Source organism: Scyliorhinus torazame, chromosome 9 (genome assembly GCF_047496885.1).
Source record: "Scyliorhinus torazame isolate Kashiwa2021f chromosome 9, sScyTor2.1, whole genome shotgun sequence".
In the NCBI taxonomy this organism is placed as follows: Eukaryota; Metazoa; Chordata; class Chondrichthyes; order Carcharhiniformes; family Scyliorhinidae; genus Scyliorhinus; species Scyliorhinus torazame.
In genome coordinates, this window is record NC_092715.1 from 54,300,935 (window position 1) to 54,317,274 (window position 16,340).

At 49.4% G+C, this 16,340-nt stretch overlaps 2 protein-coding genes across 26 annotated transcripts in view; both read right to left on the reverse strand.

Moving 5' to 3' along the window:
• Nucleotides 1-16,340, reverse strand: part of LOC140429207 (sorbin and SH3 domain-containing protein 2-like) — a 1,121,994-nt gene that overhangs the window by 663,002 nt on the left and 442,652 nt on the right. The gene's annotated exons all lie outside the window — the stretch shown is intronic.
• LOC140429208 (uncharacterized) overlaps nt 1-16,340 on the reverse strand; it is a 298,619-nt gene that overhangs the window by 272,857 nt on the left and 9,422 nt on the right. The window contains exon 4 of the mRNA XM_072515922.1: nt 5,885-6,054. Coding sequence (XP_072372023.1) covers nt 5,885-6,054 — 170 coding nt within the window. The remainder of the gene's footprint in view (nt 1-5,884; nt 6,055-16,340) is intronic.

Consider the following 16,340-nt stretch of genomic DNA (forward strand, 5'->3'; position numbering starts at 1 on the left):
GAAAATAAAACAGAAAATGGTGGAACTATTCCGGAGATTGGGAAGCACCTTTGGAGAGAGGTAACGTTACACATCGGGGACCTTTCAGCAAAACGAGGGGAAGTTGTGGACGCAATAGCAAGGGACAAAAGGAAGGTCCGTGATGCGGTGGAAGACAAGAGAGACTGAATAACGGAGGAGTCAGAGAGGATAGTGATTGGACAAGAAGAAAAACGAAGCAACAAGAGATGTACGGAGATGGGCTGTGCCAGTGTCTGAAAGCAAAAATATGAGAAAAACTGAAGCCTGGAAAAGAAAAAGAAAAAAAGTACGGGAGAGAGATTACTGTCTGAAACTGGTGAACTTCATGTCGAGTCCAGAAGGCTCCAAACTGCCTAACCAAAATATCATATGCTGTTCCTCCAGATTATATTGGCATTCACAGTGTACCGACAGGCCATCGGTTGCTCAGGGTTGCACTTGAGGATTGTCAGTGATGTTTCGCGAAGCTGTCACCCAAATCTGTGCTTGGTTTCCCCAGTGTGGAGGAGACCCACACTGTGAGCAGTGAATGCAGTTGACTGAATTGAAAGAAGCACTCATAAACAAGCACTCAGTCGCTTGGTTGTACCGAACAGCTGTATTACTATAAACAGTAACATGTTGCTGAATCTTTTCATCTTGCATGCAACAGGACAAACACATGAATGCCAAGTTTCAAATGATCATAACAGTTTATATTACAGGGGAAAAGGGTGGTCATTACTGGGCAAGTTGACTGCTTGACTGAGGCGTTGCCACGGATAAAGAAACAGGGAACAATAGACTCTCCCAAGCTCCTAGATAATTCAAAAAAGGCTTGAATATATTGGGTAGGATTGGGCGGGAGAATCCAGCCTATTCTTTCTGTTTGCAGAGAACATTGTATGAATGTATGCCACTGCATATTAATGCTTCAAGCAAGTGTGAATGAGTCACATAATGAGCTTGAGCAATTACCTTAAACTGGTTTTTCGTGTAGCTATTTAGCACACACCAGATTGTTCAACAAGTGCTGCCCAATCGTGGAATCACATTTAACATGCAAAGCCCAAAACAAAATGTTTACTGTTAGATTTTCCGAATTATCCCAAAATCCCATTCCCTTCCCACATCACCTTTTCATGCAAATGCAGGAGGTGTAACACCTACCCTTTTACCTCCTCTCTTCTCGATGCCCAAGGCCCCAAACATTCTTTCCAGGTGAAGCAGCAATTAAATTGAAAGAAGTAGACTTAAATCTACTGTGTTCGTTACTCACAATGTGGTCTCCTCTACACTGGGGAGACCAAATGCAGATAAGGGACCACTTTGTAGAACACCTCCATTCTGTCTGCAAGCATGACACCAAGATTCCAGTGACTGGCAAGTCTTCACCTTGCTCTCATGTTGATACCACTGTCCTTGGCCTGCTGCACTGTTCCAGTGAAGCTCAATATGAGCTTGATGAACAGTACCTCGTCTTTTGATTAGGTACTTTACAGCCTGGAATTCAACAATTTCAGACTGTAATTTCTGTCCTCTCCATTCTGTTTACTTTTCTTTGCATATTTCATTTTTCTCTTTCTTTTTGCTTTCATTTAGCAGCACACCTTCTCTAGGCCCATCATTTGTCTTTCTGTTTCTTTTCTTGCTCCATAACCATTCCCTTCAGAATGACGGGCGCTCAGCTTTCCCCAATATGTCACACAAGACTCTAGAGCTCTAGTAGGTTACTCATTCGCGAGTTAAATACTCAAGTCCATTCTTCCTTTCCCTCATTGGCCATATTCTTGACATCTACCAGGATGATTAAAGTTCCTAAGGAGCCAGCAATGCCAACATCATATGGGAAGTATAGAATTTAGAATCCCTACAGTACAGAAGGAGGCCATTCAGCCCATCGAGTCTGTGCCGACCCACCAAAAGAGCATCCTACCTAGGCCCAACTCCTCCGCCCTATCCCCGTAACCACACCTAACCTTTGTACATTAAGGGGCAATTTAATCTGGCCTATCCACCTAACTTAGATAATGATAGCAAGGTCTTGGGCTATCATTTGATGGCAATGTAAAGCAACGTGAACTTAATGACTTGATTAATTATAGCTAGCAATGTATTTGCAATAAATTTCACAAAATTATTAATTTTTGGGTTGGGGGATGGAGCAAAAGTGAAACTATTATTGAGAAAGGACTTGTTCAAATTAGAATTTCTGCTATCCCTTTAACTTGGGCTGTTTTGTACAGTAAATTGAGTAACTGTATAGATTATTTATATAGGGCGGTATTCTTCCCTCCCCGCCGGGTGGGAAAATCGCCGGGGCGGCGCGCGAATCGCGCCACGCCGCCCCCCGCACGCGATTCTCCCACCCCCCCCCCTCCCCGAAACCAGCGAATCGCACCGGGCCGCTTGGAGAATCGCCGCAAACGGCAAGCGGCGATTCTCCGGCCCGGATGGGCCGAGCGGCCGCGTATAAACAGCCTACACCCGCCGGCGCCGTCCACACCTGGTCGCTGCCGGCGGGTACTCGTCACAAAGGCTTGGGGGGCGGCCGGCGGGGGGGGGGGGGGGGGGGGGGGGGGGGGCTCCGTTTCCCGGGGGTGGGGCTCCGGAGTGACCTGGTATGCGATCGGGACCAACCGATCGGCGGGCCGGCCTCTCTGTCGGTGGGCCTCCTTTCTTCCGCCGGTGAGCCTGAATCCATCCGCCATGTTTGTGCGGGGCGGCCTGGGGAGGACGGCCACGGCGCATGCGCTAGTTGGGGCCGGCCCAACTGCGCATGCGCGGGATCCAAGGCACCGCGTCTTTTACGCAGCGCCGGGTCTCTGATGCCGAGCCGAGGCCCCGCCCCCATAAATGGCGCGGCGCCCCTGCTAGCCCCACGGAGGGGGGGGAGAATAGAGGTCTGGGAATGGGCGCCGAGAGGAAAACCTCCGGTTTTTACTCCGGCATCGGCACTTAGACTCCCGTTGGGAGAATCCCACCCATAAAGTTTCAGATGACCAATTAACAGCATTGTTTTGTTAATAGTAAACTGCAAATATTATGGCAATCATATTTCTGACTAACATAGGTGCTTTAATACTCCAACTTAATTTTCTTCAAGCAATAGGGAAATAGAGACGGTACATTTCTTGTAATTGTTGAAGCTCTCCATGGGAATATTACAGAAAAAGGTCAGGGATAATGATATAACTATAAATTAAGTGCTCAATCCACTGAGAGATAGCTGATTAGGAAATAAAATTCATTGCCACATTCAGCGTTGGCCTCTTAGATCAATTCCACCAAATTACAAATTTAATCACCAAAGAAAACATCTCACTCTTTTAAATAGATGTTCATTTTCAAAAGATGCTGCGGTGAATAATACACAAAGTTTATCACAACAGTCACTCTAGCCTAGTGCTACATTGTAAACTCATGTTCACGATCAGGGTATCTGGAGTCAGAGAGTAGATAGTAGAATGGATAGCAAGCTGGCTACAAAACAGAAAGTAGAGAAGGGTAGTGACTCAGACTGGGAAAAGATGCGAATTAATGCTCCACCGGGATTGGTGTTGGGACTCATGTTGTTCATAATTTATAATATTGATCTGGGATCAGGCGTCGGAAGTGCAATTGCAAAATTTGAAGAAAACACCAAATTAGATGGCGTGGTTAACACAAAGGAAGAATGTGACAATGTACAGGAAGACATCAATAAACTAATAAATAGTTGGCAAACAAATTTCTGTATAGTAAGTGGAAAAGCATTAGCATGAAGCTGAAAAACATCATCTAGTACAGTCACGAGTGTTTTGCCTCCATTGCCCGCACTTTTTTCATGACGGACAGCCTCTCGATTGTAGCAAAAATCCCGGAAATGGACTAAAGTTCTAAGTCCCGCTCCCAAACCCAGCATTTCCCAACTTTGCAGGGTTGGGCTGGGGCTCACACATGCACAGTTTGCGCAGGACTCTGGCCATTTAACTGACCCGTTTATCTCCACTGAAGTGTGATTTGGGAAAAGCAAGAGTGTGGAATTTGGATTAGAACAGGTAAGAGGAGGTCTGAACTTGGTGGACTCTTATGGATAGTCAGGGTACTCTGTTAGTGCCTCTTTGCATAGGGCCCCGGGACAGTTATGGGAGGAGGAGGGGAGGGGGGGGGGGGGTGAGAGAGAGAGAGAGAGAGAGAGAGAGAGGCGGAGTGAATGTATGTAAAAATTGTAAATAAGAAATGTCACAATGTATGGATATCAGGTGCGCACTATATGTCAAATTGTTATTCTGCAGAAGCTGGCAAAATGCCAATCAAAACATTTTAAAAAAACAGTGAACATGACCATGCCCTTTTTCAGCACGAACTCATTGGAACTGTCAATCTTTAAAAGAGCTGTCCAGCTGTGCAGGAACAGTCCAACTGTCCAGGAAATGTTACGGAAAAGCCCAGCTGTGAAAACTATTAAGCGTCAATGATATCAAGAAACTGTCCAAGGATACTAGGCGAGTTGGCAAGGAACGGTGAGAGGGGAAGGGTAATGGATGGAGGACATGTGTTGGCATTGGGGTTATAGGGCCGTGGGGGTGGATATAGAGTAGCTATGTTGGCATAGGGGTGTGGGGGCGATGGGTTGGCCTGGATGGGGCACAGGGAGTGTCTGTGAGGAGGGCAGTGAGGGCTGGAGGAATGATTTTGTCTTCTTATTTTTTTACATATTCCAACACTGTGCCGGGTCACAGAGGCAGGCCTTGTGCCCAACCCGCCTCTGCACCCAGCAGACGTGGATTTGTTCTGGGGTTGGCCACCCTGACGTCAATTTGCATCCCATCCACCCCCCCCCCCCCCCCAACAGAAAATCTCACTTATGGACGGACATTTTTCAATTTCAGAATTTGCAGAAAAGAAAGAAGGCATGAGGAGGATAACATATTTAAAATATGGTTGATGCGAGAGGATGCACAGAATCAGCTGGATGGACAGAGATAAATGAGTGGACGTTGGAAACAAAAATCCTGACAGCCTTGTCCTGGCAACAATTGAAGGAAAATTTGAGGATAAAATAGAAGAGGAAGAAGAAAAAGTTTTAAAATGGGGGAGACATGGAGTGAGGGAGGCTTGAAGGAAGCCAGAGAAGAAACAAATTGATGCCACCAAAGCTATGATGACAATGTGGGTACGGGGAGAAATGTACATTTTGGTACATTTTGTAGGACGAATAAGGAGGCCACATACTGCTTGGATAAATATGGTAGGGGAGCAAAGGCTTTTTTCATGGCATAGGTACAAAAAAATCACTGAAAGTAAAGGTAGACGTTATTAAGGCCCATAAAAAAAATAAACATTTGTATCTGGAGCAATAGAATCTGGAGCAAGTAGAGAAGTTACGTTAAACTTTTATTGAACCTTAGTCAAGCCACAGAGTTGAAGTACTGTCCACCATTTTGATTTCCTTATTATGCAACCAAAACTGGGGCTTTGAGGAAGGTGCAATAAAGGTTAACAAGGATGATATCGGAAGTAAGAGGATATACTTAGAAGGAAAAGCTGAACAGATTGGGAATTGACCCTCAGGAAAAGAGCAGACATAGAGGGGTGGCTAGGTACAGGTTTAAGAGAATGAAGGTGAACAAAATGTTTGCCCTTGTGGTTCAAACCAAAATGAGGGGTCAGAAGTAAGGGACAGCTGCCTGTAAATATAACAGGGTTTATCATTTTCTTGACTATTTATAAATTGGGATTCGAATGTAAACCTTATCCACTCATTATTTCTTGGCCTACAACTTTAACGCAGAACTCAACAGAGGAAGGAATTTTGGAAATAATGGACGTGCTGCAAAAATAAATTACTGATAGAGCCAAAAAAAAATAAAGAGGGTGAAAAAGAGAAATATATTCCTACCGTCCTTATGGCTATAGGTATTCCAGATTCATCAACAGGGCCAATTCCTGCATAATGCGGTGCTTTAATTACCGTGACTTTCTTCTCCTCTTCTGACATTCTGTAAACTGGTTCAAATCTCATTACATCAGCGCTGGGCGACTTGCTCTGCTGTGAAGTATTCAGGTTCTCTATGAGGAAATGGAAATGAAGTTGTGAAAAAAGTAAATCTAAATCAACAACACACATCATTTAAAGGCTGAACTGACATTGGTTGTGAGCATGATGTGTGGGTGGGGACATTGGGGGCTGGTTGTCCCTACTTCTGACACGGGCAGCTTCCCCAAATCAAAATTTCCAAAAGAATTCTTCATTGCTAAACATTTTTAAAATCGCTCTCGGTTCATATCTGATTCGTTACTGCTGCAGTACATCCATGTTACACCGCCGATGTCGCACTCAATCACATTTTCTGCACTGTGGAGTTCTGTTCGTTAGTGCAGGAAGAGATGGGGCGCAATTTTTAAATGGGTCCTGATTTGTCTACCCGTCGACGCGACCCCCCGGGCTCCCCCTACACCCCAACTCACCTGTTTTGGGGGGTCCGCGAGCCCCCCACACCCCAGCTCATATGGGCAGGACATCCCTGGGCCCAATCCCTGGTGCTGGCAAAATGCCACCTTGGCACTCCCAACCTAGCACATTGGCAGTGCCAGGCTGGCACCAATATAGCACTGCCAGGGTTCCCAGGTGGCAGTGCCAAGGTGCCTGGGTGACATCAGCCATGCCAGTGTACCACACTGCCCAGATACCAACCGCCTGGGGCCTCCAATTACCTATGAGCCCCCCCCCCCCTCCAAAAGTGCCATTCCGCCTGGGGATCAGTGCTAAATGGAGCCAGGGTGGAGTGTCCTCACCAAGGCTGGTAGAACCCAGGAGCCGGTTAGATCTGGTGTTGGCAGAATTCTGCATGTCTGCATCCCGCCCATTGTTAGCGGGATCCAGATCGTGACGTCTCGCAGTTAGAGATCTTGTTGGATTTCGCGAGGCGTAACGGTCATCGGGAATCCTGGAAGAGGCCTCTCACGGGATCTATCAGCTGTGAGAGGCCCGATTCCAATGAGCGCAGTAGGTACATCATGCCCTCTAACTTGCAATTTCAGCCTCGTAACATGATTATTCCATAAAATGCAGTCAACCATCTATTTGGCTACATGCTCGAGTGCTTGTACCACAGAAGATTACTTAGTTTGGAATGTTCCATTGTCACAACAAATAGGAGCCACTGGAACATTTTCCATTCCTGTGTCCAGGTCCCAGCACCAGGATGAAAAGTATGTTAGGAATCAGGAGATGCTGGCATTGGGACCCCTAGGGAGGTTTTGGAGGGTGCAACCAATTAAGGGTTTGCCTTTGGGAGCCCGTCCAAGTAAGGATTGTGAGTGGGGCCCCCTGTCAGGAGGAGGCTGACTAAAGGATTGGCAGTCCCACCATCAGTGGTGCTGAAATATGTAGGATGATTACTGGAGAATCAAGCATTTGAGGACAAGCTGCACACCCCCCCCCCCCCCCCCCCCCCCCGTCCCCCGTCCCCCGTCCCCCGTCCCCCTGCCCCCCTAGTAACAGGCACTGCTATACCTCTCCAAGAAAATAGAACCTCCAGCTCAGGTGCCGACCGATCACTGGGTAATTTATAGACAACCTCCTGACTTGATGGGTACCACATGCACCAGTGCAAAATCCAGAAGGCATTAGGACAGTGCCCTTAATTATGACCTCAATGGACTTAATTAACGGTCTACTGCTTTCAATCGGGTAACCAGTTCTGCCATTGCCGCCTCCTGTACAATCCCACGTAGGAGCGAATGGATCATGGAGCTGGCTCAAAGGGATTTCCCTCCTGTTTCGGGCCTCCAACCATCATATCGACCTCCGTGGGCCCTTAACAATTCTGCCCCATCTGTGGATCTGGAATGACTTGTGTGATGACGGATTAATACCTCAATGCGACTGAAACTAATTTAGGTTATAAACTCTGAGCAGAGACAGCCGAACTGACGCCAGATTATCGCCAGATTAAATGTGATTTCTTGACAATAATGACTCGCTGTTCAGTATCTCCTGAGCGTCAAAATGAAATCAGAGCAACAGTGCAGTTCTTTTTTTAGGTAGGAGATTAAAATGATGGGTTATGAACAATGATGAGAAATAAATAAACATCTCACTGGGAAGCAGTGATGCCAACTCAAATAGCACAGATGCTGACGATATTCAATATTATGTGGGGCATTCTGATATAGGACTAACTGACTTAGAACACTGAAACAAATGTTTCCAGCTTGTGCTCACACATGGCATTAATTCATTCCTGTAGGGCATACATTAAAGTGTCAGTGGAGACCACGGGCGTCATTCACCGACCCCCCCCGCCGGGTCGGAGAATGGCCGTTGGCTGCCGTGAATCCCGCCACCGCCGAAGTCTCCAGTACCAGAGATTGGGCGGGGGCGGGAATCGGGCCGCGCCGGTTGGCGGGACCCCCCGCTCAATTCTCCGGCCCAGATGGGCCGAAGTCCCTCCCAGAAATTGCCTGTCCCGCCGGCGTAAATCAAAGCTGGTATTTACCGGCGGGACCAGGCAGCGTGGGCGGGCTCCGGGGTCCTGGGGGGGGCGCGGGGCGATCTGACCCCGGGGGGGTGCCCCCACGGTGGCCTGGCCCGCGATCGGGGCCCACCGATCCGCGGGTGGGCCTGTGCCGTGGGGGCACTCCATGGCGGAGGCGGAAGAGACTCTCACCAATGCGCATGCGCGGGAAACTGTCGGCGGCCGCTGACGCTCCTGCGCATGCGCCGCATTTCCACGCCAGCTGGCGGGGCACCAAACGCCATTTCCGCCAGCTGGCGGGGCAACAAACGCCATTTCCGCCAGCTGGCGGGGAGGAAATCCCTCCGGCGCCGGCCTAGCCCCTCAATGTTGGGGCTCAGCCCCCAAAGATGCGGATCATTCCGCACCTTTGGGCCGGCGCGATGCCCGTCTGATTGGCGCCGTTTTTGGCGCCAGTCGGCGAACATCGCGCCGTTGGGGGAGAATTCCGCCCCACATTCTGCCAGTAGTTCCACCAATTAGAATAATGCTGAATTTAGCTTTACTACCTGTTACAGCAGGCCTTGAGGAGGATAAATGGAAAACTAGCTGAGAAACAGCAAATTGTAATGTCACTAGCCCTGCCTTGGAACAAAACATGCGTTGTGAAAGTGTGCAGTGGTGAAAGGAACATAAAACCTACAGCTATGTAGACTGGAGTCCTCTTGCCCAAGGAGTTACCGATTTAGGAACATGAAACAGATTTTCTACTGGGGTTTGTGTCCAACAGCTAACTATGTCACGACAGTGAAAACAGCGCGGGAGCCGAGTGAGCCGGGACAGTGAAAACAGCGCGGGAGGTGAGTGAGCCGGGACAGTGAAAACAGCGCGGGAGCTGAGTGAGCCGGGACAGTGAAAACAGCGCGGGAGCTGAGTGAGCCGGGACAGTGAAAGCAGCGCGGGAGCTGAGTGAGCCGGGACAGTGAAAACAGCGCGGGAGCTCAGTGAGCCGGGACAGTGAAAACAGCGCGGGAGCTGAGTGAGCCGGGACAGTGAAAGCAGCGCGGGAGCTGAGTGAGCCGGGACAGTGAAAACAGCGCGGGAGCTGAGTGAGCCGGGACAGTGAAAACAGCGCGGGAGCTGAGTGAGCCGGGACAGTGAAAACAGCGCGGGAGGAGAGTGAGCCGGGACAGTGAAAACAGCGCGGGAGCTGAGTGAGCCGGGATAGTGAAAACAGCGCGGGAGGTGAGTGAGCCGGGACAGTGAAAACAGTGCGGGAGCTGAGTGAGCCGGGACAGTGAAAACAGCGCGGGAGGTGAGTGAGCAGGGACAGTGAAAGCAGCGCGAGAGGTGAGTGAGCCGGGACAGTGAAAACTGCGCGGGAGCTGAGTGAGCCGGGACAGTGAAAACAGCGCGGGAGGTGAGTGAGCCGGGACAGTGAAAAAAGCGCGGGAGATTTAAAAAGCGCGGGAGATTTAAAAAGCGCGGGAGCTGCGAGTCAGAGTGGAGATTTTAAAAGATCGCGGCCTAGTTTCGGGAGCCGTTCGGAGGAGGAGGAGGAGCAGTCTCTGTCAGGGAGAGAACCTGAGAACATCTAAGACACTCAGAAGGTGAGAAGGTAAGTAAGTGATTTTTACTCATTTTTACTTTTATACCTTTTTCAAATTGTGTGTGTCGGGGGGAAACTGAAGTGACATCACAGAAAAGCTGTGGCCTGAGTGGCTGGTTGGGAATCTACACTAAATTAAAAAAATTAAGCATTGGTAACTAATTAAACATAATTACTTAATTATAATTTAGAGGGATATCTAAGCCAGAGATCGGAGAGTACTATATTTAGCTTTCGCATTTCTATTAGAAATCTAGTGCTAGGAAACAGATAGTTAACAGTAACTTTGAAAAAAAAATTTAAAATATTTTTTTAAAAATAAAAAAATTTAATTTTAATTTTAATTAATTGACGCAATGTCAGTTAGAGGGGTGCAGTGCTCTGACTGTGAGATGTGGCAGGTCCGGGAGGCTTCCAGCGTCCCGGATGGCTTCATCTGCAGAAAGTGCACCCAACTGGAGCTCCTCACAGACCGCATGGTTCGGTTGGAGCAGCAATTGGATGCACTTAGGAGCATGCAGGTGGCGGAAAGCGTCATACATCGCAGTTATGTAAATATGGTCACACCCAAGGTGCAGGCAGAGAAATGGGTGACCACCAGAAAGGGCAGGCAGTCAGTGCAGGAATCCCCTGTGGTTGTCCCCCTCTCGAACAGGTATACCCCTTTGGATACTGTCGGGGGGGATAGCCTATCAGGGGAAAACAGCAGCAGCCAGAGCAGTGGCACCACGGCTGGCTCTGATGTTCAGAAGGGAGGGTCAAAGCGCAGAAGAGTAATAGTAATAGGGGACTCTATAGTCAGGGGCACAGAGAGACGCTTCTGTGGACGTGAAAGAGACTCCTGGATGGTATGTTGCCTCCCTGGTGCCAGGGTCCAGGATGTCTCCGAACGGGTAGAGGGCATCCTGAAGGGGGAGGGCAAACAAGCAGAGGTCGTTGTACATATTGGTACTAACGACATAGGCAGGAAGGGGCATGAGGTCCTGCAGCAGGAGTTCAGGGAGCTAGGCAGAAAGTTAAAAGACAGGACCTCGAGGGTTGTAATCTCGGGATTACTCCCTGTGCCACGTGCCAGTGAGGCTAGAAATAGGAAGATAGAGCAGCTAAACACGTGGCTAAACAGCTGGTGTAGGAGGGAGGGTTTCCATTATCTGGACCACTGGGAGCTCTTCAGGGGCAGGTGTGACCTGTATAAGAAGGACGGGATGCATCTAAACCGGAGAGGCATAAATATCCTGGCCGCGAGGTTTGCTAGTGTCACACGGGAGGGTTTAAACTAGTAAGGCAGGGGGGTGGGCACGGGAGCAATAGGTCAGAAGGTGAGAGCATTGAGGGAGAACTAGGGAATAGGGACAGTGTGGCTCTGAGGCAGAGCAGACAGGGAGAAGTTGCTGAACACAGCGGGTCTGGTGGCCTGAAGTGCATATGTTTTAATGCAAGAAGTATTACGGGTAAGGCAGATGAACTTAGAGCTTGGATTAGTACTTGGAACTATGATGTTGTTGCCATTACAGCGACCTGGTTGAGGGAAGGGCAGGATTGGCAGATAAATGTTCCAGGATTTAGATGTTTCAGGCGGGATAGAGGGGGATGTAAAAGGGGAGGCGGAGTTGCGCTACTGGTTCGGGAGAATATCACAGCTGTACTGCGGGAGGACACCTCAGAGGGCAGTGAGGCTATATGGTGGGTAGAGATCAGGAATAAGAAGGGTGTAGTCACAATGTTGGGGGTTTACTACAGGCCTCCCAACAGCCAGCGGGAGATAGAGGAGCAGATAGGTAGACAGATTTTGGAAAAGAGTAAAAACAACAGGGTTGTGGTGATGGGAGACTTCAACTTCCCCAATATTGACTGGGACTCACTTAGTGCCAGGGGCATCGACGGGGCGGAGTTTGTAAGGAGCATCCAGGAGGGCTTCTTAAAACAATATGTAGACAGTCCAACTAGGGAAGGGGCGGTACTGGACCTGGTATTGGGGAATGAGCCCGGCCAGGTGGTAGATGTTTCAGTAGGGGAGCATTTCGGTAACAGTGACCACAATTCAGTAAGTTTTAAAGTACTGGTGGACAAGGATAAGAGTGGTCCGAGGATGAATGTGCTAAATTGGGGGAAGGCTAATTATAACAATATTAGGCGGGAACTGAAGAACATAGATTGGGGGCGGATGTTTGAGGGCAAATCAACATCTGACATGTGGGAGGCTTTCAAGTGGCAGCTGAAAGGAATTCAGGACCGGCATGTTCCTGTGAGGAAGAAGGATAAATACGGCAATTTTCGGGAACCTTGGATGACGAGAGATATTGTAGGCCTCATCAAAAAGAAAAAGGAGGCATTTGTCAGGGCTAAAAGGCTGGGAACAGACGAAGCCTGCGTGGAATATAAGGAAAGTAGGAAGGAACTTAAGCAAGGAGTCAGGAGGGCTAGAAGGGGTCATGAAAAGTCATTGGCAAATAGGGTTAAGGAAAATCCCAAGGCTTTTTACACGTACATAAAAAGCAAGAGGGTAGCCAGGGAAAGGGTTGGCCCACTGAAGGATAGGCAAGGGAATCTATGTGTGGAGCCAGAGGAAATGGGCGAGGTACTAAATGAATACTTTGCATCAGTATTCACCAAAGAGAAGAAATTGGTCGATGTTGAGTCTGAAGAAGGGTGTGTAGATACCCTGGGTCACATTGAGATCCAAAAAGACGAGGTGTTGGGTTTCTTAAAAAATATTAAGGTAGATAAGTCCCCAGGGCCTGATGGGATCTACCCCAGAATACTGAAGGAGGCTGGAGAGGAAATTGCTGAGGCCTTGACAGAAATCTTTGGATCCTCGCTGTCTTCAGGGGATGTCCCGGAGGACTGGAGAATAGCCAATGTTGTTCCTCTGTTTAAGAAGGGTAGCAAGGATAATCCCAGGAACTACAGGCCGGTGAGCCTTACTTCAGTGGTAGGGAAATTACTGGAGAGAATTCTTCGAGACAGGATCTACTCCCATTTGGAAGCAAATGGACGTATTAGTGAGAGGCAGCACGGTTTTGTGAAGGGAAGGTCGTGTCTCACTAACTTGATAGGAGTTTTTCGAGGAGGTCACTAAGATGATTGATGCAGGTAGGGCAGTGGATGTTGTCAAATGGACTTCAGTAAGGCCTTTGACAAGGTCCCTCATGGTAGACTAGTACAAAAGGTGAAGTCACACGGGATCAGGGGTGAGCTGGCAAGGTGGATACAGAACTGGCTAGGCCATAGAAGGCAGAGAGTAGCAATGGAGGGATGCTTTTCTAATTGGAGGGCTGTGACCAGTGGTGTTCCACAGGGATCAGTGCTGGGACCTTTGCTCTTTGTAGTATATATAAATGATTTGGAGGAAAATGTAACTGGTCTGATTAGTAAGTTTGCAGACGACACAAAGGTTGGTGGAATTGCGGATAGCGATGAGGACTGTCGGAGGATACAGCAGGATTTAGATTGTTTGGAGACTTGGGCGGAGAGATGGCAGATGGAGTTTAATCCGGACAAATGTGAGGTAATGCATTTTGGAAGGTCTAATGCAGGTAGGGAATATACAGTGAATGGTAGAACCCTCAAGAGTATTGAAAGTCAAAGAGATCTAGGAGTACAGGTCCACAGGTCATTGAAAGGGGCAACACAGGTGGAGAAGGTAGTCAAGAAGGCATACGGCATGCTTGCCTTCATTGGCCGGGGCATTGAGTATAAGAATTGGCAAGTCATGTTGCAGCTGTATAGGACCTTAGTTAGGCCACACTTGGAGTATAGTGTTCAATTCTGGTCGCCACACTACCAGAAGGATGTGAAGGCTTTAGAGAGGGTGCAGAAGAGATTTACCAGAATGTTGCCTGGTATGGAGGGCATTAGCTATGAGGAGCGGTTGAATAAACTTGGTTTGTTCTCACTGGAACGAAGGAGGTTGAGGGGAGACCTGATAGAGGTATACAAAATTATGAGGGGCATAGACAGAGTGGATAGTCAGAGGCTTTTCCCCAGGGTAGAGGGGTCAATTACTAGGGGGCATAGGTTTAAGGTGAGAGGGACAAGGTTTAGAGTAGATGTACGAGGCAAGTTTTTTACGCAGAGGGTAGTGGGTGCCTGGAACTCGCTACCGGAGGAGGTGGTAGAAGCAGGGACGATAGTGACATTTAAGGGGCATCTTGACAAATACATGAATAGGATGGGAATAGAGGGATACGGACCCAGGAAGTGTAGAAGATTGTAGTTTAGTCGGGCAGCATGGTCGGCACGGGCTTGGAGGGCCGAAGCCTGTTCCTGTGCTGTACATTTCTTTGTTCTTTGTTCTCATGTCCCTTTCAAGCTCCCGTAATAGACAAACGTACATACAAATAGAATCATGGAATTTACATTGCAGAAGAAGGCCATTCGGCCCATCGAGTCTGCACCAGCCCTTGGAAAGAGCACCCTACCTGAACCCACACCTCCACCATACCCGTACACCTCCACCCTTTCCCCGTAATGCCACCAAACCTTGTTTGGACACAGAGGGCAATTTATCATGGCCAATCCACCTAACCTGCACAACCTTGGACTGTGGGAGGAAACCGGAGCACCCGGAGGAAACCCACGCCGACACGGGGAGAACGTGCAGTGACCCAAGCCGGGAATCGGACCTTGTACCCTGGAGCTGTGAAGCAACTGTGCTAACCACTGTCTAAACGTGCAGGGTCTCCGGGTGTAGGAGAGAGGGCTTTGGATTCCCGGGTGTAGGAGGGAGGCTCTGGAATTCCTGGTGTAGGAGGGAGGACTCTGGGATTCCGGGTGTAACTGGGAGGGCTCTGGAATTCAGCGTGTAAGAGGTATAAAGGTTTAGATTCAACAGCAGGAATGTAAGTTGTTGAAAAAAATGGACAGCTAGTTCATTATTTATCGGCTTTAACTGCACTCATCTGTTCACCCACCAAACGATGGACAGGGCGATGTGAACAAGGGTGGGGAATTTCTGGAGAATTGTTCCCTTTCCATTGGCCAAACTGAACCAGAATTCAGCCGGTGTTGTGATAGTGCAGGAGCAGCTCCGAGAAGACTCCCGTCCAAGTTTTCATATCCAAACACCAGCTTAAAATAGCTCAATATTTTCGTCAATTCTCGATTCAATTGCCCATTTCGACACGCAACACGGTACACACATCTTTACGATATTTACTATGTTGAGTGGAGGAATTCAGGATTATGCAGACATTCGTAGGGCAACTTGACATACAGGTAAAGGAGTTCATTTGAGGGGGTGGTCAATTAATGACCCTCATGGGCCAACGCCATAATAAATAAAATGAATGCAAGCTCTGGATCATATGCCCTTAAAGGGATTGACTGGATTGCTCCACAGGGGGTCAACATGGAAATAATAGGCTAAATAGCCTCCATCTGTGCCGTATTAAGGGGGCGATTCTCTGCGGCGCGGACCAAGTGCCCGCGACGGCGTTCACGACGGCACGAACAGGGCCCGGGCATGACCTATTCTAGACCCCAGCACGGCGCTGGAGCGGTTCACGCCACTCCAGCGTCCTTACGTGGTGCCAAATGGGTGTCACGCCAACCCGTGCATGCACAGTTGGGCCCCGCCATCCTGCGCATGCACGGGGAACTTCTTACGCGCGCCGGCCACTCACCAGCATGGCGTCGGTGTTCTGGGGCCGCGCGCGGAAAGAGGTAGGCCCTGGGGGGGGTGGGGGGAGAGGCCGGCCCACCAATCAGTGGGCCCCGATCGCGGGCCAGACCCCATCGGAGGCCCCCCTCGGTGAAAGAGACCCCCTGCCCCCCCCCCCAGCATTCCCGCAGAGTTCCCGCTGGCAGCGACCAGGGGTGATCGACGCCAGCGGGAACCTGTCGTGTTGTAGCGACCGCTCGGCCCATCCGGCCAGTGAATCACCGATCGCAGCGATTCTCCGAGCGGCCCAGCGCGAATCACGCGGCGCTGGTTTGGGGGGGTGGGAGAATCGCGTGCGGTGCTCGGGGCGGCGTGGCGCGATTCCGGCGGCACCCGGGCGATTCTCCCCCCCGCCCATAATTCTACGATGGATCAAACGGCTCCTATTCCTTTGCATTTTCCTTAGGTTTGGAACAGAAAGTTGCAAAATATACTAATCAGAGGTTATAAAATAGATCATTGTAACAAACAGTTGGGGCAATAGGCATTCTATATCCACAGTTTTTACCAAACTCTGGGCGCAATTCTCCCATTGGGAGACTAAGTGCTGACGCTGGAGTGAAAACCGGAGCGTTCACTCCGGCGTCGGAGGCCGCTCCCAGCCCCCTATTCTCCCGCCCCCGGG